The 27,802-nt window shown below is 35.0% G+C and overlaps 1 protein-coding gene across 1 annotated transcript; it reads right to left on the bottom strand.

Moving 5' to 3' along the window:
- On the bottom strand, positions 1 to 22,788 carry DDX52 (DExD-box helicase 52). The gene is given in 16 exon segments (XM_081271642.1): positions 1 to 86; positions 88 to 112; positions 3,661 to 3,753; positions 5,665 to 5,736; positions 6,418 to 6,493; positions 6,654 to 6,804; positions 6,917 to 7,039; positions 8,792 to 8,882; positions 10,553 to 10,756; positions 11,051 to 11,123; positions 12,447 to 12,558; positions 13,227 to 13,370; positions 14,800 to 14,985; positions 16,001 to 16,131; positions 21,392 to 21,590; positions 22,664 to 22,788. Coding segments are annotated over 16 exon segments (1,800 nt in total). The 5' UTR covers positions 22,751 to 22,788; the 3' UTR covers positions 1 to 53.
- Between the last annotated feature and the right edge of the window lie 5,014 nt (positions 22,789 to 27,802).

Below are 27,802 nucleotides of genomic sequence, written 5' to 3'. Positions count from 1 at the left end.
CATAATTCATGCTGGTATCATATAATTATATTTCTGTGTTACAAAGTCTCTTTTTAACTTTTATCTTCAAGAGCTACCTTCTTTTTTGCTCTTCTGACTGGTGACCTTTTTCCTATGAAAAGGAAAGAGAAATTCAATCAGAAATTCTATATATATTGACTTTCCATAACTCTGAGGGTTTAATAAACACTGAAACTTGCTGAATATCAAAATATAAGAGGCACAGGAACACAAAGATGCATTAAACATGGTCTCTGCCCTATAGAAAATCATTATCACATAGAGGAGACAGAAACATCACAACAAACTACACTAGTACAGTCTTTGATCACTTTCATACTTATAACAAAGACAGATTCTAATACTAACTTAATAATACAAGTTCACATTGATTCACTGCTTATTAAATACCAGACACTGTTACAAAGTATTTTACATGCATTAACCCAGGTAATCTTACTAACAACTTAGAGGATTCTATTATCCTCAATTTATAGATACAGAAAATGAGACAGAGTGGTAAAGTAACTTTCCAATTATCTTACACTAGTAATAAATGTCATATATGAACTCCAACAATCTGATACTATGGCCTAGTAACTGATGAATGTCATTAACTAAATGATAACACAGCAAAAGGAAAAATTTTTGAAAAAATGTTTGCATACTATATTATAGTAATACAAAGTTCTATAGTATATATTAACTTATCCAATCTTCCAAGGCTGAGCAACTCAGTTTGTATTATTTTTATTATTGGTACTAGGGATTGAACCCAGGGGCACTTAACCACAGAGCCACATCCCTAGCCCTTTATTGTATTTTATTTAGAGACAGGATCTCACCGAGTTGCTTAGGGCCTTACTAAGTAGCTGAGGCTGACTTTGAACTCACGGTCCTCCTGCCTCTGCCTTCACAGGTATGCCACTGCTCCTGGCCAGCGAATGTATTATTTATATAATTATTTCCACTATATATAGGAGTAAAAAGATTTGGGTGAAGTGACTTGCACAAAGTCACAAAGGAAAGTAAGTATTAGAATTAGTTTTCTGGCTCCAAATTCGGTTTTTGCCTCTATTACACCAGATGGAGGGCTGAGGATACAGCTCAGTTGACAGAGTGCTTGCCTTGCATGCACAATGCCCCGGGTTCAATCCCCAGCACCACAAAAACAAAACAAAACAAAAAAACAGAAAGTCCTGGGTCTAATCCCAATTACCATATAAAGAGCATACACCAGGTGGAGTTTATAGTGCCTAGGTAGCAAGATTCAGGTTTGTAGCCCACTGGGGAAACTGGGCTAAAGGCATGAACTTAAAAAAGTTACCAGTCCTGTGAGGTAATGCATGCCTGTACTCCAGGTTACTTAGAGGGCGGAGGCAGGAGGATTCCAAGTTCAAGGTCAGCCTTGGAAACTTAGCAAGACCCTGTCTCAAAATAAGGACTGAGGATGTAACTCAGTGGTACAGTGCCCCTGGGTTCAATCTCCAGTACTACAAAAAACAAAACAAGAATTATCAACAGAGCTATGTGCTAGAGCTACAGGCATGGAAGAGATCATTAATAGAACATCTATAGTGGAAAGGTAAGCAAGAACCAGATCAGATTGGGTCTTGTTTGTATGCTGCATTAAGAAATATGGTCTTCAAATGTATGAATTGCCAGATCATTGTAATGTCATGTGTAGCTAATAAAAAATAAATAAAATTTAAAAAAAAAGAAAGAAATATGGTCTTTAGTGCTGGGGTTATATCTCCATCCCTATACCCACTTTAATAAACAGTGGTAGAGAACTTGCCTGGCAGGTGTGAGGCACTGGGATCAATCCTCAGCACCACATAAAAATAAATAAATAAATAAATAAAGGTATTGTGACCATCTAAAACTGAAAATAACTAAAATTTAAAAGAATAGAAAAGGGGCTGGGGATGTGGCTCAAGTGGTAGCGCGCTCGTCTGGCATGCGTGCGGCCCGGGTTCGATCCTCAGCACCACATACCAACAAAGATGTTGTGTCCACCGATAACTAAAAAATAAATATTGAAAAATTCTCTCTCTCTCTCTCCCTCTATCACTCTCTCTTAAAAAAAAAATAAAATAAAAGAATAGAAAAGAAATATGGTCTTTAATAAGGAAGTGGAAAGAAAACCAAAGCAGGTGATATGACAAGATTTATACCAAGTATCATCAAAGTCTTTGCGCAGCTATTTTAATAACCCCTAGAGTATAAATGCTACAGACATAAAAATATTTAAGGTGTAATTATTTAAAATGCTAATGTAGCATATTAAAATTTGATATAGCCACTATCTTATGCTCTAGCTGATTTTTTCAGTTTTCATAAACACTAGTCAGTTGCTGCTCAGTGCCTTCAAAGATTGCGTATGTAATTCTAACTTTGAGATCATACAAAGAATAAGGTTTGTAACAGTTCTGATATGACTACTTTCCTCCATACATAATAAAGAAATTATTAGAATCAAGCAATTTTATTAGAGCATATATCAACCTATTACTGGAACTTGAAGACTGCCACTTTTCTTAAATAGTAGAAAGAGTAAGACTGTTCATTATTTTGGCCTACTCCTACCAAAACATGTACAATACATATTCTATGCTTTAAGGAAAAAAAAAAAAAAGAACACTAGACTAAGTTCCTATAAAATATATCCATGTAATACTTTTTAGAGCTTACAATATGCTTCAGCAAAAACCTAGGATTATATTGAAATTCTACCCAGAATATAAAGCTGGTCCTAACTATTGGCTTCAGTTGCACATTGTGATGCAGACTGTGTGGAGATGGTGGGCAATACCATTCTAATTCGAAGTGAAATGAACCCATTAAGAAAAAAAAAATTAGGGCTGGGGATGTGGCTCAAGTGGTAGCGCGCTCGCCTGGCATGCGTGCGGCCCGGGTTCGATCCTCAGCACCACATACCAACAAGGATGTTGTGTCCGCCGAGAACTAAAAAAATAAATATTAAAAATTCTCTCTCTCTCTCTCTCTCTCTCTCTCTCTCTCTCCTCTCTCACTCTCTCTTTAAAAAAAAAAAAAAAAAAGAAAAAAAATTATTTAGTTGTAAATGAACACACAGTATCTTAATTTATTTTTATGTGGTGCTGAGGATTGAACCCAGTGCCTCACACACCACTGAGCTTACTACACAAAGTACAATCTTAGCCCCCCATATTTTCTTTTCTTTTCTTTTTTTTTTGGCACTGGGGATTGAACCCAGGGGCACTTACACATGGAACTACATGCCCAGACATTTTATTTTTTATTTTGAGACAGGGTCTTGCTAATTTGCTTAGGGCCTCACTAAGTTACTGAAGCTGGCTTTGAACTCCTGCCTCAGCCTCCCAAGTTTCTGGGATTACATGCCTATGTGCCACCACATCTGGCTTGAATCCATATTTTCAAATATGGAAAAACCCAGGTCATTAATGTACATATATAGAAAAAAATTCAATATCAAATCATCTTACTTCCCAAATCACAGGCAACCTGATATATTATTTTTTATCACATTTTATAATGGACCATAGACCTATTAATTCTACCTCTAAAACTATATCCTACGGAAAAATAATGCCTACCCTAACTATATGATTGAGTCAAACAGCAGCTTTTTTTTTTTTTTTAACCATATATACTTACCGTTTGTCTTTAGATTTCTCTAAAAAATATTTTGGAGTTGTACTAATACTTTCCCTTTCCAGTGGTTTCTTAATCATCTTTTTCTTTTGTTTGCTGAAAGTTACAATGTGGGAAAGGAAATAAATTAAGTGCAACTTCATTCAGAAAAACAATAGCTAACATTCATTTTGATTCTTGATCACAAAATTCATTTTTTAACTACTTACAGGTTTAAGGTGGGCTACGTCCACTTTAATAAACTAGCATTTACAGAGTATCTCAAAGGTATGATATATTCAACTCAACTTTTTAAAAAGGCACTGACTGATTAAAATAGGCGACTTTATACCCTTTATCAACAAGCATTAGAATCTGATTTGTCAGTTAACTGTTTTATATGATTTTATGAATTAAAATAACTCTAAGTATATTTCACTCACATTGAATAATTTTTTAAAAGTCTGAATAGTTAAAATTTCAAGGATGAGAAAACTGGCAAGGAAAGAAAACAGCATTTACAAGTATTCAGAAGCAATGTTTTTATCTTAAATGCCCTGAAAGTAGCAGTACTATTAGAACTATAATGTCAAGAGATGGTACAAATCAATACCGTAGGAAAATAGTCTTGAAGACATGTGTACACCCATGTTCACAGAAGCTAAAATGTAGAAACAACCAAAGTGTGCACCAACAGATGAATGGATAAATAAAATGTGGTACATGCATACAGTGGAATACTATTCAGCCTTAAAAAGGAAGGAAATTTTGATTATATTGTATAGGGGAACTTTGAGGAAATTAAAATTATGGTAGATGAAATAAGCCTATCACAAAAAGATAAATACTGTATGATTCTATTTAGAGTAGACAAAATCAGACACACATAATAGAATGGTAGATGCTGGGGCCTAAGGATGGGAAAATGGGGAGTTACTGTGTAATGGATATAGAATTGCAGTTTTTTAAGAGGAAAAGAATTATGGAGATGGATGGTGGTAATGCCTACATAACATAATGAATGTATTTAACATCGGAAAACTGTACACTAAATGGTTAAGATGGTAAATTTTAATATGTATGTATGAGTATGCAACAATGAATCCCACTAATATGTATAATTATAATGCTCCAATAAAAAATTTTTAAAGATGATAAATTTGGGGGCTGGGTAGTAGCTCAGTGGTAGAGAAAGAACCTGCCTAGCATGTATGAGGCACTGAGTTTGATTCTCAGCACTACATAAAAAAATAAATAAAGTAAAGGTATTTTGTCCATTTACAACTGGAAAAACAGGTGATAAAATTTTATTATGTAGTTTACCCCATACTCAAAATATAATAATAAAATAAGGGCTGGAAGTGTAGCTTAGGGGTAAGAGTGCTTGCCAATCATTAATGAGGCCTTGGTTTTGATCCCAGGTACCACAAAATACACCAATTAATTAATTAAAAATTAATTTTTAAAAAACCCCACACAATAAAAAAACTGAATGTTGAGCAAGAAACAAAGTAAAAGGACATATCTAGTTTAACACCATTTACAGGAGATCCCTGACAAGAATGGGTTGACTTGCAATTTTTAAAGCTTTATGATAATGCTAAAATGACACACATTCAGTAGAATCTATATTTTGAATTTTAACTATTCCTGAATAGCACTATGCAGTACAATATTCTCTTGCAATGCTGGTGGCAGCAGAAAACCAAAGCTCCCAGGTAACCACTCAATCATGAGGTAAATACCTGATACTCTACAGAGTTGCTAAGCTATGATGTTCAGTAGGGGAGTAGATTAAATGCATTTTTGACTTACAATCTTTTCAACTTATAGTGGGTTTATCAGGATGTAACCCTACTGTAAGTCAAGGAGCATCTATGTATAAGATCAAAACCACTTAAAACTAAACAATATACTGTTTGAAGATATATACTTATATTATGAAATAAATAAAAGGCAAGAAAACAAAAAAACAAAAAGTAACAGTGTATATGCAAACAGAAAGAGAAGGTAAATTCAAGATTATACCTTAGTAGTTTCTGGAAACCTTTTATGTACTCTGGTACTGGACATCCAGCCTGCTGTATAACATTGGCAACACTGAAAAGGAACCCCATAAACATAAATCTGTATCTTATCAAAGTACAACATAAAAGGAACTATACATAAAGTACTCCAGTAGAGTGTTCTAATATACAACAATGTGGATTACTGAGAAGACCATCTACTGGACTGAAATCATGTACTGATGAAGAACTTTAGATAGCAACCATTTTAACATTAATCAAGCCCTAAAAAACTACTAGGCCAAATCATGGAGGAAACACTGAACGAAGCCAGTATCATGCTTACATTTATTAAGTGGTAGTGTTTACTATGGAGTTGCATTAAACTTTTCACATATAGTAACTTATTCACTCCTCACAAAAACCCTAAATACTATTGTTATCCCTATTTCGTAGATAGAAAACTGAGGTGCATAGTTACACTATGTTGGGGTTGCTAAGGAGACCTCAGGTGGATCCAAAGCTGCTGGAATACACCCCCTACATAAGCATATGTGAAAGGCGCTCAAAGCAATACTACTTCCAAGTTCTAATAATAGAAGGAAAGATAAGACTATTCATTTTTCCTTTTTCCATGGCTAAAATTTAGCTGCTTAACACCATTAGCAGAATTTGGGACATAGCTATTTTGTAGTTATCTGTTAAAAAAAAAATACATACAAAAATAATGAGACAATTTTGCCAATTGGATACTAAGGTACTTTTCCTAATTTACCTTCTTAATAATGGTTTATCATCTTCAGTGAAAAATGTAATGGCTTTCCCCTTATGCCCTGCTCTTCCAGTTCGACCTAAGAGAAATCAGACCATAAAATTTTTTTTTTGGAAGTTTCAAAGGGACTCTCGAGGTTCACATAAAAAGTGATGGGTTTTCATAGCATTAAAAAGTGAGTATTTCTAAAGGATAGATGAGTGGGCACAACAGAGGAAGAAAAAATAAAGAGAACTTACCTATCCTGTGGATATATTCTACTGAGCTGGTTGGAAAGTCATAATTGATCACCAAATTCACACCTTTAAAATCAATCCCTCTTGCAAGCAAGGCTGTACAAATAAGAACCCAGATTTTTCCTGCTCTAAAGCTGTGGACTGTATTATCTCTCTGTTTAAGAAAATAAATATTAAATGCTGTAGTACCAAGCTAGAAATGAAAAATGGGCACTTCATAAATTTAATGCCAGTATTTCTTTAAGATTTTGAAAGTACACAATTACCTGTTGTTGTGTTCTTTCTGCATGAATAACATCCACATTAATACCCTCATATATGAGCTCATGAAAAAGTTCTTTAGCCCTTTCAATGGACTGAACAAAAACAAGAACAGGTGGACTGAAACCCTTTTAAAAGAACAAAAGCAAAAGTTAGTACACATAATTCATAAGCAATAATACAACCAGACATATATCATAATATGATTTTAGTTCACAAAAGAACCAAATTCAATTTATTGTACTTTCACTGCCAAATGCCTCAGGCCAGTGGTTTAAATCTGCCTTCATCTTCCTCACCATCCATTCTCTACAATGAGCTCTTTCCACTTAATTTGAACTATATTATTCATCATGCTAATTCAAATAAACTTATCAATTACTTTTTAGTCACAATACTGGATGTCCATTCTGAAACAATCATTTCTTGGTTTACATGCCTCAGAATTCTGCTTGTAATGTAAAAACTTGTTTCTTTAATTGTTATCTTAGTCGTTGGTTCTAAGTTCTAATATAATTTCTATCTTATTATATAAAATAAAATCTCGGTATCAACCTCTAAGCAGATTATTTTTATATTTCTATCATTGAACCCTGCCTCTTTCAAACCAAGTTTCTGTATCTTCAAATGCCCATATTAGTTCTTCTTAGCCTTTTTATTTTGGTTTACACACTCCTTTTGGCATCTAATGAAAGTGATGAGGCTTTCTAATTGGCAACCACTTATTCACACAATCTGACATACAATTCACAGACTTCCCAAAGTTCATACATTGCTAAAAAAAAAAAGAAAAAGAAAACAAAACAAAACAAAAACAAGAATCTCTGCTGTATTATGTCCATATGATTATCTTTGAAAACCTTAAAATTTCCTTGTGGCAAGTGATACCTTTAAGAATGTTGATAAAATGAACACATATAGAATTTATTATGTGCCAAGCACCATTTTAAGTACTATGTTTATATTAACTCAAATACTATTAATAGTTCTATAAGGTAGATATTATTATCCCACTTTACAGATGAAGAAACTGGAACAGAGGGGAGTTAAACTGCATCAAAGTACAATGTTAGAGCTATAATCTTAATCCAGGTAGTCTGGCTCCAGAGTTCATGCTCTTAACCTCTAAAGCATACCACTTATATCATTGACAATTACTTACAAACACCTTATCAGCTGCCACACTTGCTTATTTTCTCCTTATCTCTGCTCAGTCTAATTTAACGGCCTAGTAATTATTTTCCTCACTTTCAGCCTTTTTCTTTACACCCCATCTTACATACTATTGTTTGACTAATTTTCCTTAAAAATTATGTGGCCACATTCTTCAGAAATGTCCAGGGGTCTCTCAATCTGACCCTAACTTCACTGTCCAACCTAATCCTTAAATTCCCACCATACACCCTGCCTTAGACGTGTAACCTCTTCATTAGTCTCCAAACATATAGTATGCACCGTCACCTCTTCAAGTTTTATTCAGGCTGCTCTCTGAGCTGGGAACACTTTCCCCCTCCACCATTTGTCCTATAGACCCTCTTTCAGGGCTCTGATTAGCAGGATACCTTGTATAAGACTTTCTCCAACCAAATGGGCTTACCCCAATAGTCCATTATGACTCTTTGGATGCTTTTGCCTTTTATGGCATTTTATCACAAACTATATTATATAAGTATACTTAACTTTATCCCTTAATTAAGACAAAATTTCAGGGTACAGAATTTATATTTCTTTTTGCTTAGTATATATGACCCACAGTACTTAATTGCAGGAGAGATAGACTCACCACCACTGGACCACTAAGTAAGAGGCAGTATGATGATGAGGTATTGCGGAGCCTCCCACCAGGAAAGACTTGGTAAACCATACAAAAACCCACATACCTTTTTAACAAGTTCTCTCATGGCCAAAAGTTTTCCAGTCTCAGACCCAACAAAGAGAAGTTCTTGTTCTACTGTCTCTACTGCAGAATTCCTGAGGAGAAAATATATCTAGTAGTTCATGAGAGCCACTTTTTGCTTTCCCCGCTGAACTCTAAAATAATAATCAACAGTTTTACACAGAACTCCATAAAATCAACTTTTCTACCATCAACATAAGTAAATATTTATACTTTAATTTGAAAGTAGAATTGCTATTTTAAAATGTTTTGTTCTAATTATAAAAATGTTATCTTTTGAGGAAATTTTTAGGAAATATTCAAGTTATATAAGCCAGGCACAGTGGTACACGTCTATAATCCCAGCTACCCTAGAGGTTGAGGTTGGAGGATCACGAGTTTGAGCCCAGCCTGGGCAACATGGCATATCTCCATCTCAAAATAAAACAAAACATACAACAACCACAAAATAACAATATATATTATAAAAAAATAAATAAATTACCTACAATTCTACCATTTTAGAATGAATTTTTACGTTTTATTGTATTCTAGTCACAATTTTCATGTGATTATTTGTTTAAAATTCTAAATATAAAATTACTGGGTAAAATAATGAGAACATTTTTAAGGTTGTTATTCTGTATGGCTAAACTTTCTTCTTAATGATTAGAGGTAGGTTATATATACAATGACGATTAGAGGGAGAGGTATTAAAGCTTTATTTTTTCCCATTCTGTTGTCTGCCTTTAAATTATACTTATGGTAAATTGGCTCTGCTTTCTTTTTATGAATTTTTAAGTTTAAAGCAGACAGTATATTCTTTTTTTTTTTTTGATTTTTAAATATTTATTTATTTTACTTTTTTTTAGTTTTCGGCGGACACGACATGTTTGTTTGTATGTGGGATCGAACCCGGGCCGCACGCATGCCAGGCGAGCGCGTTACTGCTTGAGCCACATCCCCAGCCCGACAGTATATTCTTTATTGTCCCATTTTGCTTCTTTTTTTGGCGGGGTCGGGGGGATGGAGTCTCACTATGTTGCCCAGGTTGGCCTTGAACTCCTAAGCTCAAGTGATCTTCCTAACTCAACCTCCCAAGTAGTTAGAACTACAGGTGCATACCACTACATCCAGTCTTCTCTTCCATTTAATATGATGTCACAAGAAATTTTTTAATATAGCTACAGTCTTTATACTTATTGTTTCATTGTTGTATAATATTCTGTTTGGTCACAGTATAATTTCCCTGTACTGCTTTCTACATTTATTTAAAATAAAATGCTCTCCTAAATTAACTTCTGCCTCCCTTCTTGCTTCCTTTACTCTTTTTTGGTGCTATGGATTAAAGCCAGGGCTTCACACATGATAGGCTCTACCACTGAGCTATAATGCCAGACCCTACCAAATTATTTTTAAAAAGGAATTATAAATCAATCAATTATGACTTAACAACAAAAAATTCTTTTTTTTTTTTTTTTTTAGAGAGAGAGAGAGAGAGAATTTTTTAATATTTATTATTTTTTAGTTCTCGGCGGACACAACATCTTTGTTGGTATGTGGTGCTGAGGATCGAACCCGGGCCGCACGCATGCCAGGCGAGCGCGCTACCGCTTGAGCCACATCCCCAGCCCCAACAAAAACTTCTTTAAGTAAAACTCTCTTATATAAGACTCTCATGCCAAACAAGCTCTCTCCTTGAGTCTAAGAATCACGTGTATTTGAAAATAAATCAGTGGGATAATGTGCAACAACAATTAGTTACCTTGCTCCAATGGATATAGTAATAATATTGTCCAAGTTGAGTCTGCACCACTGTTCAACATCATATGCAAAGGTTGCACTGAACATAGCTCTTCTGACCTTGTGGGATGTGCAGGCCAGGAAAATGAAAGCCAGTTGGTCTCTAAACCCAGTTTTGCCATCTTCAAACAGTTTGTCTGATTCATCTACTACCAGCCACTCAACACTAAGAAATAACAGAACAATTTGTAAACATTAAACTATAAGATCCAAGACACTTCATTAAACTGTGGGGACACATGAGGAAGTCAAACGATGATTCTGCTTTTCAGATCCACTTTATCATGTTAGAAAAAGGTATCATACCAGAAAAAGATATATAAGAAAAATAAGCATGAAAAATCAACATTGATTTAAGTTAGCAGATAAGCTCCAAAGGGAAGTAATATAAGTAATTGAGAATAAAATATAACCAACTAATGAAAAACACACATGAAGGACATTAAAATATTATCTGTACCTTGTTAGGTCTATTCCTGGTGGATCTTGCTTCAATAAATAGATCAGTCGATTTGGAGTAGTCACAAGAATATCTACAGGAAACAAATGATAAAAATTGCAAAAAATAAGTCATATCACTTTTGTGTGTGTGTGTGGAGGGGGGCAGGGGATGGGGTGTAGTACTGGGGCCTGAACCGAGGGGTGCTTTTCATTTTGAGTCAGGGTCTTGCTAAATTGTTGAGGCTAGCCTAGGACTCAGGAGCTTCTGGCCTTAGCTTCTTGAATCACTGGGATCACAGGCCTGCACCAACACTGGCTACGTATATCCCTCTTTAGAGAAATTAAGCCTTCTGAATCTCAAGTCAATAATGTTTCATTAGAAGGGGACAGAAAAGTTACTGACATAAAAGTTCTTCCTTATTAGAAAGCCAATAAACATTTTTTTTCCATGATAGCATAAACTACTGTATCTCTTTTATTTATTTGGACAGTCTTCTAAACTTCTAAGAGGCAAGAATAATATACAATCCAACAATTTGATTTTCAAACCCCTCCCGCCACACAGAAAAATCCTTTTTTTTAAATATTTATTTTTTTAGTTGAAGTTGGACACAATACCTTTATTTTATTCATTTATTTTTATGTGGTGCTGAGGGTCGAACCCAGGGTTTCGCACATTCGAGGAGCGCGCTCTACTGCTAAGCCACAACCCCAGCCCTGTAAAATTCTTTCTTTAAATGAAATTTTACTCAGAACTTAAAGATGAAAGACAAAAAATCTGATTATCTGGCTGCTGTAAGGACAAGGAGGTAATCCATTCTTACCTGCAAGAGTATTTTCATGGCAGATTAAAAATCAGTACTATAAAGCAGGGTATAAAGCAGCCTCAGCACTGTTAACATTTTAGGTCCGATAACTCTTTTTTTTTTTTTTAATTTTTTAATATTTATTTTTCTTTAGTTTTTGGCGGACACAAAATCTTTATTTGTATGTGGTGCTGAGGATCGAACCTAGCGCTGCGCGCATGACAGGCCAGTGCGCTACCGCTTGAGCCACATCCCCAGCCCTTAGATAACTCTTTTATAGAGGGCTATATCTTGGGTATTATAAAATATTTAACAATATCCCTGGCCTCTACCCACTATTAGCTATTGGATTCCCTTCCAGTTGCAACAATTAAAAATGTCTACAGATATTCACAAATGTCCCCAAGGTGAACGGAGATAGGCAAAATCATCTCACCATTGGTACATATTTATATTGCCATTGAGTGGAATAGGGAGGACATCTCTTTAGTTTTTTTAAAAATAGCACTAATTACATACATGGCTTTTAACAACTCTTATGTGGTAATTAGGATATTTACAACTTTCAAATCCCTTCCTTGCTCTATATCCCAAGCATGAATTTCTTACCAAACTTCTTAGATGATTTAGGTCCAAATTTCTTGGCTGCTACTGCTGCTTTGTGGATCATGTGTATCCTGAATCCTGTTCCCTCAGAGATTTTAATTAACTCTCGATGAATCTAAAACATAAAATGATAAAGAGATGAGGTGCTACTTGGACAGGGTGGATATGCTTTACATTATTAATAAATTTATCAACTCCTGAATACCTCAAATTAAACCTATAATAATGTGCTGATTAACCTAGCATATCAGCATTTTAGAACTTCAAGACCAAAGAGGATTCAGTGGTTTTTTCCAAGACCTAATAAACTAGTTTCAAGAGATAAAACTAATATTCCTTCAATCTGTTAACATATTGTTCTTTTTAGAATACAGAGTATTATAAGACTATTTCATACTTTGTATGTGTCTTATATTAAGCAAATTGATAGAGTGGAACAGCTCATAGTTTTACTTTCTCAAAAACTAAGATAAGGTTTCATTTTTTCTAAGTAGAAAAATAAAATTTTAGAAATATAACACAGGAGCTTTTCAATTTCAAGCATCTTAAAACATTTACTTCTTCAAAGTATAAATGATAAAATCATCATGTTTTAGAAAATTACAAGAAGTCTTAAAAGACTGGTCCATATGCAATAATATACAGAATATTTGACTATGACAAAAGACATAGGTCTTATTATTTTTTTTAATGGGCCTTATTCTTTTGAGATCCTTTTAATTAACCTTGCTAAAATCAATGAAGCAAACACAAATGCATTCACTCAAAAGCTGTAAGTCATACCTGGCTGGCAAGTTCTCGTGTTGGGGATATAATTAGGGCTCTGAAGCCTTTATTTGCAGGTTGTTTCAGCTGCATTAAAATGGGAATACTAAAAGCTAAAGTCTTCCCAGATCCTGTTGGAGCAGAAGCCAGAAGTTCCCGACCCTGAAAATGTAAAATAAGTACAAAGAAAAGTACATAAAAATTCCAGAGCCTGATCAAATTATTCTATCAGTCATAAAAACAACAAAATTAAATTAAATTATCCAGTTGTTCAAGTCCTATTCACTTTCCTATCTTTTCCCATATTTGCTTTTCTATCACTCTCCATTCTTGTTATCACCACCCCAATAGTCTCTGAGCATTGGTGTTTAAGTCCATTTGAGTGAGTGGACAATGTGAACAACTAAAATCCAAAGAGAATTATATCCACTATTTCCAATTTTTCTTCCCCACTGGACTTTTTCATAAAAGCAAAATCACAGAATCAACTTACTATCCTGACATCTGTACTGCTCAATCCTTAAGGAGGATTCTGTTAAATAATTAGGTTAGAAATCAAAAGTGGCAATGACCTGACAGAGGAACTTATAAGTAACAACGCATTGTTGAAATTCACTAAACTGTGCACTTAAAATCTATGCATTTTATTATACATGTATTTAAGTAATCAAAAGTATGGAAAAAGAAACTAAGTTGGGTTATGTACAAGAATTTTAGAAGGCATTTGTTTCTGAAATAGCTTCTGGACATTAAAAACCCAATTAACAATGTAAAGATAAACATACTCCCTATCCTCAGAAGATTCAAATGTTGCAAGAAAAAGAACAAGCAATCTCTCTACTTCCTGGCTGCCATGAGCTAAGTAGCTTTCCTCAGCCATGATGCTCCACCCCACCTTGCACCCAGAGCATTGGAGTCAGCTAACCATGGACTGAACCTCTGAAACCTGCTTAAGTTGTTTTTCAGGAAAAGCTTCCAAAATCCACTCAAGGATGATATGAAACCAGCTTTTCAAGAATGGATGTGCATAGGAGAAGGCAGATCACCCAGCCCTTTGATGTTTTAAGCTCAAAATCCCCCATCAGATGATGATACCCTCTGCCAAACAAATGTGAACTGTGAAGAAGCATGATGATTATCTATACTGGTGCAAAAGAACCCTAAAAATTTCCCTTCTTACCATCCCATTAACAATCAGTATCTCCCTTCTCCCTTCCTTTTAAATTCCTCCAATACTAGCTAATCAGGGAGGCAGATCTGAGCTTCTGGTCTTTTAGCCTAGTGACACACACTGATCTTTTTCTTTTTGAACACACACACACATACAGAAGAAAAAGAACACACTAAAACCATGGAGAATTGAGGTTGGGCTGAAGAGGCAAAGGGTATTGATAAAGGAAAAAGATCACATCTAACTATAGTGATCAGGACAAGTTTTACGGAGGCACAGGCATTTGAGATGGACCTTAAAATCAAGTGAAGGATTTTAACAGGGCAGATAAGGCAGAAAGGATTTCAAGGAGAGAGGGAAGAGAATGAGCAAACACAGAGAGAAAGGAACGTTACAGGCATCTTAGACCTTCATACTCACATGCAGCATAACTGGAATAGCTTGCATTTGAATTGGTGTAGGTGTTTGGAAGCCTGCATCTAGAATGTTCTGAAGCAATCGAGAATTTATTTTATATTCCTGCTCCAGCTGCTGAAATGTAGTAATTGGATCAGGAAGATCGGTTCCTTGGATATGAATCTTGTGTTTATTCCGGAAGAAGTTTATCTGAAAAGTAAAGCAAAGGGGCCACCATTGATATTGTCAAATAAATACATTCTCAGATATTGTAAAACAACAGTAACTGTTTCTGGGATAAGCTTCCGCAGCACATGAAACTTTCTGATTAAATCCAAGTCCCAAAGCAACATAGATGGTAAGTATATTTCATAGACAGAAGACCTTCCTAATAAAAGTACCTATGCTTTCTTCTTATTAATGTGTTACTGCCATAGTCATACTTATACTCTTACATAACTTCTACAAGGTAAGCACTGAATCCATCTATTTTCTTTATAGTATACAAATGCCGATGTTTTTCAATAAAATGCTTTTTACAACTCTATTAAAAAAAACTCTATTTATTAAAACTGAATGCCAAAATGGAGTTTAGAGGTATTTATTTGGTATGTGTCCTCATTCTCTGTCTCAAAGACAGCCAAATTCTAGTTTCTGTAGTGAAGTAGGCTGCAGTGATCCCTATAGTTAGCTAGCTATACACACATCTCCATCAGCAACATGGCAAGTGTATAGCAGACATAACAATGATATATTTGATGTTTCTTCTATATCCCTCTTCCCTTATTCTGTCCCTACAGAACAAGTTTCTCAAGAATTCTAACCTCCTAATCCCTGTCTGAGGAAATCTTTCTAAATCAGTGAACTCAATATAGAAAGAGAGCCAAATTTTGTTTATCAAACAGGGTTAAGAAATTTGAGAAATTTAATTCTAAAAATACTAGTAATCTTAAAATTTGAGCAGGTCAAGAATTGCTAAACACACATATCTATACCTATCTAAATAGAAAATCTTCAATTATAACTTTAAGCTTTTAAGTTTTTCCACAATAGTACAAATATCTATTTGCTTTAATTTATCATTAAAGTAAAACCTAAACCTAAGAAAATATAATTATTCTTCGATCTTAACATTCACTTTTACCAAAAGAAATAACCCAAGTTTAGTGAAAAAGTTCCTGCCTCAGAAAAACATAAACTTTAAGGGCTAAGACGTTTTTCTAACCTTTTCCTTTCTGAGATGTTCCAACTTTCCCAAAGTTAGTTTATTCTCTCCTTTAACTTTTTTATCTTCAATCTTTGCTTCCACAGATGATACCCACTGTATACTATTATCTTCTTCTTGAGAAATAATTTCTAAAACACATTTTTAAAATTAAAAGATTTTAAGTACAACGGTCTTAGAGGTAGCAAACAGGCCATACTTTCACCTGAACAAGAAAAAATAACAGCTGTGCAATTAGATAAGAGAAAGTAATAGGCAAGTTGTGTTGATAATCAGAGCTCTGAAGCTCACTCTCTCTTCTTTGTTGGTTGCTTCAGCTACTTATTATGTAAGTGAGATGACTGCATACTTGAAAAGAGGGAATTCATTGAAAAAAACTACATGATCAGTAAGGCAATCAGCTTCTTTATATCCAACAACCAGCTAGAAAGAGGATAAAAGAAAGATTTTCACTTACAATAACAATGAACACAACAAAATACTTAAGACTACTCAATATTGTAAAGAGCAATTCTCCATGTATCTATAAATAACACAGGTTTAATTAAAAAGTAGATAGGATTGTTTTGGTGGCTGGACTAGATGACTTCCATTAACATGGGGGAACAAATAACGTAATAGTAACGTAAGAGAAACCTCAAAAACTTTAGGAATAATGAGCAACATATCCCACTGGAATTTTATTTTAAAAATATTTTTTAGTTGTAGATGAAACAACATCTCTTTTATTTATTTATTCTTATGCAGTGCTGAGGGTGGAACCCAGTGCCTCATGCATGCTAGGCGAGTGTTCTACCACTGAAACACAGCCCCAGCCCTCCACTGGAATATTTGTTTTTCAACTCCACTGAACTTAAGTGACATACAATAAACTGCATATATTTTAAAGTATATTTTGGGACTGGGAATGTAGCTCAGTGACAGAGTGCTTGCATAGCATGTATGAGGCCCTGGATTCAATCCCCAGCACCAGACACATATAAGCATATAATTTGATGGGTTTTGACATAAATTAATTAAGCACTCAGCACATTCATGGTTACTTTCATCAGCCCCAAAATTTCCTCATGGCCTCCTGTAATCCACTGCTCCATCCCTAGACAACTTCCAATTTAATTCCTGTCATTACAGATTAGTTTGCCATTTTTAGAATTTTATATAGTTGGAATCATGTAGTATGTACTAACTTTAGTCTAGCTTATTTTATTTGGGATGGTTATTTTGAGATTCATTTATGTTAAAGAAGGTATCACTAAGTTAACATGTTATTACTAGGTAGTATTCCATTACACGGACATACAATTTGTTTATTCTTCCTCTGCTGAAGGACATATGGATCATTTCCAGTTTGGAACTATTACAAATGAAGCTACTATGAACATTTGTATACAAGTCTTCCTGAGGACACTTTTTTCCTTTCTCTTGGGTAAATATCTATGAATGGAATAGCTGGGTCATATGATAGGTACACGTTTAACTTAAAAAAATCCCTGTTTTACAAAGTAATTGTACTGTTTTATTAGCAACAGTGTGAGAGTTTATTTCTGTACATTCCTGCCTACATTTGGTATAGTCTGTCTTTTATTTCAGCCATTCTAAAGGGTATGCATTAGTATTGCATTTCATTTAAATTTTCCTGATAACTAATGATTTTGGATATTTGTCTTTTATATACTTATTGCTATGGGGATATAATCTTTGATTAGTGAATACAAGTTTTTTGTTTGATATACATGTTGCAAATATTTTACTCCCTATGGCTTGACTTTTCATTTTCTTAATGCCCTCTACTGATGAGCAAAAATATTTAATGTCCAATGTACTGATTTTTGCTTTATGGTTTGTGCTTTGGGTGTTCTAAGAAACCTCCACATACCTCAAGGTAACAAAGATAGTTTTCCTATTTTCTTCTAGAATCTATCTTCTATAGATTTTGCATTTCAATCTGAGTTGTTTCAAGTTAACTTTTGCATATAGTCTGAAATAAGGGATGACATTGACTTTTCTCCATACCAATCCTACAAAATTTGTCAAAAAGACTTTCCTTTCCCAACTGAATTGCCTTAGCACCTTTGTTGAAATCTAACTGAATATATATATATATATATATATATATATATATATATATATACTCTCTACTCTGTTTGATCTATTTATTTCTTTGGTAATATCAACTACCTTGATTTGTAGTTAGTTAATTTTATATTAAGTCCTGAAATGAGATAGGGTTAAGTCTTCCAAATTTATCTTTTTAAAAACTACATTGGTTATATGAAGTCTTTTGAAAATTTCTACAAAAAAGTGCTGCAATTTTAATTGAGACTATACTAATTCTATAGATCACTTCAGGGAGAAAATAGTTTCCCAGTCAAAAACATGATATGCCTTGCTGCTCTACTGGATTTTTATTTTCTTTTTCAAATATATTATAAGGTCACAGTGACAAAATCAAGCCGATATTGGTGTACAAACACAGAAATACCAATGGAAGAGGAACAAAGCCTAGAATAGACCTGAATATTAATTAAAGTTGAATACAACAAAAGATGTATTAAAATACAATAGGGAAAATATAGATTATCAAGTACTCTATCACAGGATCAAAGATTTCAATACAACAAAATGAAACTACAAACAAGAAAGCAAGAGAGAATTAAAAAAATAATTAACTTAAATGTCAGAACTCCCCCTACCCCTGCCCAAGACATAAAGAAGAAGATAACTTTAAACCATAAAACGGAGGAAAAAATAATAATAATAAAGGGCACATGAAAAACTGGAAACACATTAACATATTAGTTTTAATAAATTGATAAATGAATGAATAACCTGGCACAAAAAAGGCCAAAATACATGAAGAGAAAATTTATAGAAAGAGAAAATTCTCATATATTGCTGGTGTCTCTCATGATAAATAATTTTTTAAAAGTATACTCCTGGGGCTGGGGTTGTGGCTCAGTGGTAGGGTGCTCACCTAGCACGTGCGAGGCACTGAGTTTGATCCTCAGCACCACATAAAAAAATAAATGAATAAAATAAAGGTATTGGGTCCAACTACGACTAAAAAATTAAAAAAAAAGTATATTCCTTTACAAGACAGTTGGCATTAACATACCCAAATCATTACCAATTCATAAGATCTTGAATTTTCCAATTAAAAATACATATATGCACAAGTTGTGTGGTAGACTCCTGTAATTCCAACAACTTGGGAGGGTGCGGGAGGAGGATCACAAGTTTGAGGCCAGCCTGGGAAACTTGACGAGACTATGCCTCAAAATAAAAAATAAATAGAGGACTAAAGGGGCTGGGTTGTGGCTCAGCAATACAGTTCTTACCTAACACATGTGGGGCACTGGGTTCAATCCTTAGCACCACATATAAATAAATAAAATAAAGGTATGGTGTCCACCTACAATTAAAAAAAGAGGACTGGGGATATAGTTCAGTGGTAAAGTACCCTGGGTTTAATCCCCAGTACTGCTATATAAATAAAACAAAATTTTAAAAATAGATATATGTTTATATATTTTATCATACATCAATGTTCTATATATATCTGATGCTAAATGGTTCCAGTATCTACTTGTATTTCTGGCTACCTAACACTTAAATCCTTTTCCCAAGTTTACTGCATGTTTTTCTTATTAATAGTGGGGAAAGGTTTTCTCAAACCTCCTTACAGCCACTGCAATGACTACAAAATGACATTTACATGGTAACAGCAAATTTCTGAAAATACAATAAATATCTATCACAAGGGAACTTGCCAAATCAATTATGGGCCAACCCTACAATGTATATATGATAGGATACTACACTGTGTTACTCTAAACAAAATGGTATACTTCCTACTGACAAAATGTTTCTGATGAATAATTCTATAATTTAAAATAAATCTAATTGTTATAAGAATTTATTGGATGATATACTCACATATATATACACATAAAGTAGAACATTTCTGGTAACACTGCAACAACAAAAATGTAGAAGTGACCTAAATATCCATCACAAAGGAACTTGTTAGATTCTGTTGGGTGAGATACTAGGGATTGAACCCAAGGCCTCACACATGCTAAGCGTGTGCTCTATCACTAAGCTACAACCCCAGAACCTTAAATCAGTTCTTAAGTCAACTATGGAATGCACAATGAGATACTGTGCTGTGTTAAAAATGAACAAAGAGGACATTTCCTACTGATTCCAAACAATTTCCAAGATACATTTTTTTTTAAAAGGCTGGTCACCATGGCATGCACCTGTAACTAGGGAGGCTAAAGCAAGAAGAGTGAGAGTTCGAGACCAGACTGGACAACATACAGACTGTCTCAACAAAAAAAAAAAAAAAAGGGGGGGGGGGTAGGAGGGAGGTTCACATTACAATTTATATATAGACTATTCATGTTTATAGACTATATCAACATGTAAATAGAAGATTCATATTTTTAAGGAATACATTAAGATATATGAATAAAATATCTCTAGAAATACACAAAAGAAATTGATTAGCAGTGGTTCCCCCCAGAGAAATACAGGACTGGAGATAAAGAGAAGAAAATTTACTTAAGTTATACAACTTAAGTATCTACTTCAAAAAAAAAAAAAAAAAAAAAAAAAAAAAAAAAAAAAAAAAACAGTACAGGGCCAGGAAACAATAGATATAACAGAAAAAGAAAAATACTCCTACAGTATGATACAGAGGGTGGAAATCCTATGAAAAAAATAGGTAAAGAGTAAGACCTCCCAAGTCAGAAATTTTGAAATGTAAATGTCCAGTAAAGCATATGAAAAGACGCTGAACCCCACCAGTAATCAAGAAACTATAAATAAAAAAGTTCCATTCATTAGATTGGCAAAAACTTTAATCCAATAATATTCAGCATTGACAAAGGTGTGGGAAATCATTTTGTAATGTATGTTGAAAGGAGTGTAAATACCCTTTCACCAAGTGCTTCCACTTTGGGGATATTATTCTACAGAAATAAAAGCACATATGCAAAAGGATATATGTATGAATACCTTTACTATAGCAATCTTTATCATAGCAACTACATGGAAACAACCTGAATGTCAACAACTGAAGAATGGTTATATATTGTTTGACTTATAAGCATACATCTTTAGTTTGTGTGTGTGTTTTGCTGAGGATTGAACCCAAGGCCTCAAGCATGCTAGGTTAGCACTTCACCACTGAGCTATATCCCCAGGCATTTTTTATTTTGAGAGGATCTCACCAAGTTCCCCAGGTTAGTTTCCAACTTTCAATCCTCCTGCCTCAGCCTCCTGAGTATCTGGATTACAGGTGTGAGTCACCCCACCCAGCTAGTATGTACTATATTATAACTGAAAAAAATTCAATAGAAAAAAACATTGAAATCCAACACTAACCTGAAATCAGCTTCCTCCTCTTTTTCTTGTTTGGCTCCCTCTTCTTTTCAGTTAGGCCCTCTTCTTTTTTCTCTTCATTTTGGAGTTCCTGGTGTGTTTGTGATACTTCACAATCACCTAAGACAGACTTCTTGTTTCCAAAGAAGTCCAGTCCCTGCATCGCTTCTGAAGAATCAAAGTCATATTTCCTTTTCCCTACCTAAAACCCAAAAAAATTTAAATGAAACCTGACAGAATAGTATTGCTTTCATCCAAGAAGGACTTGCAATAAGAACATAAAACAAATGACTTCCCAACCTTTTTATTCTTTCACCAAATATTTGTGGAGCTGATGAGTATGTTTGGGCAAAAGGAATCTAAAAAGACCCTTTTTTTTTTTTAACTTTATAATAGTAACAATAATAATAATAACATGAACTCTTACATATATTTACTCTATGTCAAGCAGATTTCTAAGCATTTTATATATATTAAGTTACTTCATTCTCACAGTAACTCTATGTATAGCAAAAAAGAGTAGTATTACAGATGCAAAAAGCAAGGCATTAGGAAGTAACTTGACCAAGGTCTAGAAACTATTAAATGGCATTTGAACCCAATACATATTGCTCAAGAACAAATACAGATCCAGCATTTGGACCCAGAACATGTGGCTGAAGAACTACAGTAAACTGCAATCAAAAGAAACACACATGTTGCACGGGGCGGGGATGCGGTGGAAGTTTGGGGTGGTGTCTCTATTCCCTTATAGAGAGGTTGACATTCAAGTTTTTCCACACTGTACCCCAAATGATTTCTCTCAATTGTCACTACTTTCCCTATGTAAGATCTCTTATTCCTACTTCTCGTTGGTCACTTAACGTGCCGCGGGTTGGAGCAATTAAAAGAACCACGTCAGATACGGCTATATGCATATCAAGCCAAACCTGGTCGTCTATAATGGAAAAAAAATATTTTTGAAATTCCTTTTCACCCGTTTTGGGAAAAGTTTCTTTTAAAAGGAATTCCGATTTTGTTTTGAATAAGAAGTAGGGAAAGAGTTTCTGCATCAGGATCAACCAAGTCTATCAAAGGCTCTAAAAAGATTCATTCGGAAGCGAGCACTGGTTAGGCCTGCGAGTAAGCTGAATTCCCAAAAGAGAAAAATGCCCCACCGAGGGGCAGGGCCAGAACATGGGGTCTCTGGGTGCGTCGGCTCCCTCCGCAGCCGGTTTATTCTCACACTCTTGCTTCTTCTCAGTCACTCTGGCCTCGGTCCCCTACGCACAGTACCTGGAATCGAGCTGCGTCTGCTGAGAAGCGTTTCACGTCGAATTTGGCTCCCGCGCCTAGACGGCGAAAGAGATCGTGGACATCCATCTTTACCCAGAAAGCTTCGCGAGCTCATTGCGTCTGCGCAGTCGACTTCCTTTTCCGGACGGCCTTGCTTCCGGCGGAAGTGCCTCCGGGGGAGGAGCCTGCCTGTGATTGTGGGCTGGGTGGTATTATCGTAGCGTAGTCCGTCGCTACTTATAAATTCCCTAAAAAAAATGTTAGTATCTTCCTATGCCCAGGCCCTGTTTAGATTTTTTAGGGAAAGTCTGGTGAAAAACATCTCAAGATTCCTGTCCTAAGAGAGCTTACATTTTAGCGGGGACAGAAGATACTGTTAATAAATTAACAAGACAACCTAATTTTGGTTATAGTTTACTACAGTTTTCCTCTATAGTCTACCAGGTTTGGCTTGATATGCATATAGCTGTATCGGACGTGGTTCTTTTAATTTCTCCAACCCGCGACACGTTAAGCAAATCGAAAGGTGTAATTGGTAGAGAAGAGTGTGGGGGATTGCTTATAGCTAGAGTAATCAACTATGAAGTAGTGATATTTGTGCTGAGAGAAGGCATCCCAGATAGAGGAAATACGTGTTGGAAGAAGGGAAAAGATTTGGAACTGTGGGAATAGAAGATCAGAGTGACTGGAGCCAAGCTGCAGTGAGAGAGTGTTACAGATAGAGTTGGAGGGATAAGTAAACTAGATCTCAAAAAATTTTGTAACCAGATCATGATAAAGAATTTGGATTTTAATGTAAACATGCTAGGAAACTATTGAAAATTTCTATATAGAGAGCAACATGATTTAGTTTTTTATCATTTTATTTTTTATTTTATTCATTGCATTTGTTGTATATAAAATTGCTTACTTCAGTATTGCCTCTCTTCTGGAAATCATGAACTCAGGGATCTGTTTGCTTCTGTGTTCTGTCTCCAGTTTCTATGCACTTTCCCATCCAACTACTAACCAGGCTTGATTCTGCTTAGCTTCCAAGATCAGGTGCATTCAGGGTGGTACATCTATAGATAGTTCCTGTGTGCTCTCAAAAAAAAAATATTTGAGAAATGAATAAGTGAATGCTTGTAAAAAGATTACTCTGGCTATTTGGAGAATGAACCATAAAAGGGCCAAGAGTAGAAACAAACTAGTAAAAATAGGAGTGATGGTGGTAACTTGTTCTATGATAATATCTGTGTAAATGGATAGATTTTGGTTATAGTTAAGTGGGTAGAACATAATGTAACTATTGAATTTCATGTAGAGGTGAGGGAAAAGGAGGAATCAAAGATCATCCCTAGGCTTTTGGCTGGATATATGATGTGCCATTTACTGAGCTAAGAAAGACTAAAGAAAAACAACTTTTGGTGGAGTTAAGAAATAAAGAGTGGAATTGTTAATTTTTGCACACAGTAAGCTGTCTAGTTGATTATAGTGAAAACATTCAGCCAGGTAAGTAGTTGGTTCTATAAGTTTGAAGCTCAGGAAAAAAGATCAGGACTGGAAAAATAAATTAGGGAGTCAACATATAAATGGTACAATGGAGTCACATCCTACAATCATTTAACTTCTTAAAATTTAGTTGTATTCATCAAATAGTGTGAGTGATTCCCTTACATCTGAGGAGAGCAGGTGTGAGTGGGTGTGAGATGAGAGAACAGCAAACCTGCTGTTCCCTTGGGTGGATTCAGTCCCTGAATCACTCTTACAGCAGAAATACCTTGCTATTCCAAGTATGTCTACTCCCTAAAAATAGGAATTTTCCAAGTACATTATTTATAAATAATAGATAAGTAGAAACAATTTGCTTGTTAAAAACAGTTTGTTTCAACATAGAGGAAAAAAATCAATTGTTCAGGCTTATTAGGAAATGGACTGTTGATCTTCAATTTGGCATGTAAATGACCACAGCCATGTATATAATCAAGAAGCATGAAATCATAATCACTGTACCTTATGGGTAATTAAAAGAAATTTTAAGAAAAAAATCAAATTCATGAGATTTTTTTTTCTTCATGAACTAATTTATAACCCTATCCCTGTACAAGTAGTGACAAGCTTATATCCAAAAGCATGAATATGCATGTGGTCACTGAGAAAGTGTAAGAAAAAGGAACCCAGGACTGACCCTTCTGGTGCTCCAACATTTTGAGATCAGGTAGAGGAGGACATGTCTGTGTTACTTCTGAATCCCAAATGAGATCATGCTTCTCTGCTTAAAAATTGTTTGATTCTGTGTGGGCCATTGAATGTGGTCTGAGTTCCTATAATTTATATGGAAGGTCCTATGGGGTGGTTCTGAAACTTTTTTGTGCTTCATAATTGTGATGCTTCCTTGAGTAACTTCAGATTGGGTTCAGCTCTCAGCCCTATCACTTATCTGCTGTGAGACCTTGGACAAGTCACTTATCCTTGCTAAAGCTCAATTTTCTCATCTCATTTCAGCTTTGTTTCTTCTAACTCTCAATTTGTACATATTTTTCTTTCTTATTGGAATATTCTTTCTCCCTTTCTTCATTGGCAAACTCCTTATATTTTTCAAAACCCAATTTACATGTCTTATTATACTGAATGTCTCCTGCCTGACACAATTCATCTTTCTTTGAGTTTTCATGTCACTTTCTAAGTACATCTATTTTAGCTCTTTTCCTGTTACATAGTAATTTTATTTCCACTTTTGTCTACAGACTTTGAGCTTTTCAGGGGCTAGGCCTGCATTTCATTTAATTGTTTTCTTAGCGTGGAGTCTGTTTCATAGTAAGTTGCCAGAAAATTTTGTTGAATTAATGAAGTGAGATAAAGACTCTGACACTGAAAACCTTGTAAATTTAGGAATAGATCTATATGTCTTTTGCTTGGTGCTTTGTAATACATTTTGGTTAAGTGAATGAATGGAAGCTGTCAGACTTATACCATTTCTTGCCTTAACAAAGTGCAGCTGAATTACAATTCTTTTTTTTTAAATTACAATTCTTATTACACATTTAGAGCACAATTTTTCGTATCTCTGTATATAAAGTATGTTCATGCCAATCCATGCCTTTGTACATGTACTTTGTTTTTTTTTTGCATTACAATTTTTAATACACATATATACCACAATTTTTCATATCTCTGTTTGTACACAAAGTATGTTGACACCCAATTCAAGTCTTCATACATGTACTTTGTATAATGATGCCCATCACATTCCACCATCCTTGCTAATCCCCTGCCCCCTCCATTTCCCTCCCACCCCTCTTCCCTATCTGGAATTAATACAATCCTCTCATGCTCTCTCTACCTACCCCACTATGAGTCGACCTCCTTATATCAGAGAAAACATTTGGCATTTGTTTTTTGGGGGGATTGGCTAACTTCACTTAGCATTATCTTCTACAACGCCATCCATTTACCTGCAAACGCCATGATTTTGTTCTTTTTTGATGCTGGGTGAAATTCCATTGTGTTTAAATGCCACATTTTGTTTTTATCCGTTTATCCACTGAAGGACATCTGGGTTGGCTCCACGGTTTAGCTATTGTGAATTGTGCTGCTGTAAACATTGATGTGGCTGTGTCTCTGTAGTATGCTGTTTTAAAGTCCTTTGGGTATAGTCAGAGGAGAGGAATAACATCCTTTAAAAAAAAATAGTAATAACATTCCTTTTTTAAAAAATAATGTAAGCAAAATTAATTAGGTCCTGAGTGTTCTGAATAGAGTTATAACTACATCATTTTTGGTGTCAAGTGGATTTTTATTTTAATCTCTAATCGCTAACTTACTAGCTAAATGTTTTGGATATTGTTTGATTTTTAGTTTTATTTTAAAATGTGAATTAAAACAAGCATCTTTAGGTTTATTGGCTAATTAAATACTATACTGTGTGTTAACATCTCTTTCCTTTATGTATTCACAGAAGTTTGTTTGTGTCTCTACCATATCACTTAATGTGTGAAAAGTTTTCAATTTTGACTCCCAGTTGCTCCAGATCAGGACAAAGAGATCTTAGATGTTTTGTAGGAGGCAGCAAAGTCAACATTTGGCCATCATGACTGCTGGATAGACACTTGCTCAATTAAACTGAACATTTTTTTCAATGATGTTTTTTGAACCTTAAAATCTTAAATAAAGTATTTTTGTTGTCAAAAAAAAAAAAACAAAGTGCAGCTGAGTCATCAAGAGACCATTTCCTCTTGGGGACAAAAATAAAACTATTTAAAAGCATCATCAATAAAAGTGGTGAGGAAACTGAATCATGGTTTTGTGTAACTGGAATTTCTTCAAAAACTAGTATGGTCTGACTGGTAGACACACATGGTTTCTCAACTGTAGCAAGTGAGAACACAAAGTTTGTATAACACTGCAGTGCTGGCTAGCTTGGCCTAGCTTGTTATTATGAACAGAATGAACACTCCTTGCCCAAAAAGTGTGTTTTGGAAAAATTTTTTCTCCTCTACTTCCTGCCTATCATTCAACAAACTTTTGGTGGTGTTTTTACAGCACGTCCATCATAGACAAGGGCCTAATTCAACAATGAATTAGTCAAGAGTCCTTGCTCTCAAGCAGCTTAGAGTCTACTAGGGATAAAGAGCTGTTTTCCAACAAAGCAAGAAAATTCACTAGGTCCAGCAGTATAAGTTACAGGAAGTAAGGGAGTAGTCACTCTGTGGTGGCAGAATGGGCTGGGTTTGTGGGAAGCTAGGAAAGGCTCTGAAGATACAGTTAGCAAAGCTTTTTTAAAAAATAAGATGTTAACCAATAGTCAAAGCACTTAAATAGAACAGCAGTAATGAATGTAAGGATGCAGAAACAGCCTGTTGTGTCTGAGAATCTGCTAGTGATTCAACAAAGCTGGAGACAAGAATGCAGCAAGAGTGGAGCTGGACAGGTGGGTAGGGACTCGCCCATGAAGGGCCTGTGTACTGAGGCTCTGAGAGTTGTTCAAGGATGTTAAGCCAGTGATATCAACACTTTGTAATTTTAAAAGAGCACAGCAACATGGAAGGGAGGCAAGTCCAGAATCAAGAAGTCCAGAAGAATAGTACAGTAGCAGTCTAGTGAGGAAAGAAGGCAGGAGCATTGGGAAGTGGAGAAAGGAGCAGGCCTAAGTCACATTAA

Source organism: Spermophilus citellus (assembly GCF_964194105.1).
Source record: "Spermophilus citellus genome assembly, chromosome: 17".
Taxonomy (NCBI): domain Eukaryota; kingdom Metazoa; phylum Chordata; class Mammalia; order Rodentia; family Sciuridae; genus Spermophilus; species Spermophilus citellus.
Note: the sequence above shows the minus strand (reverse complement) of the source record. Positions and strands in the feature narration are given on the sequence as shown.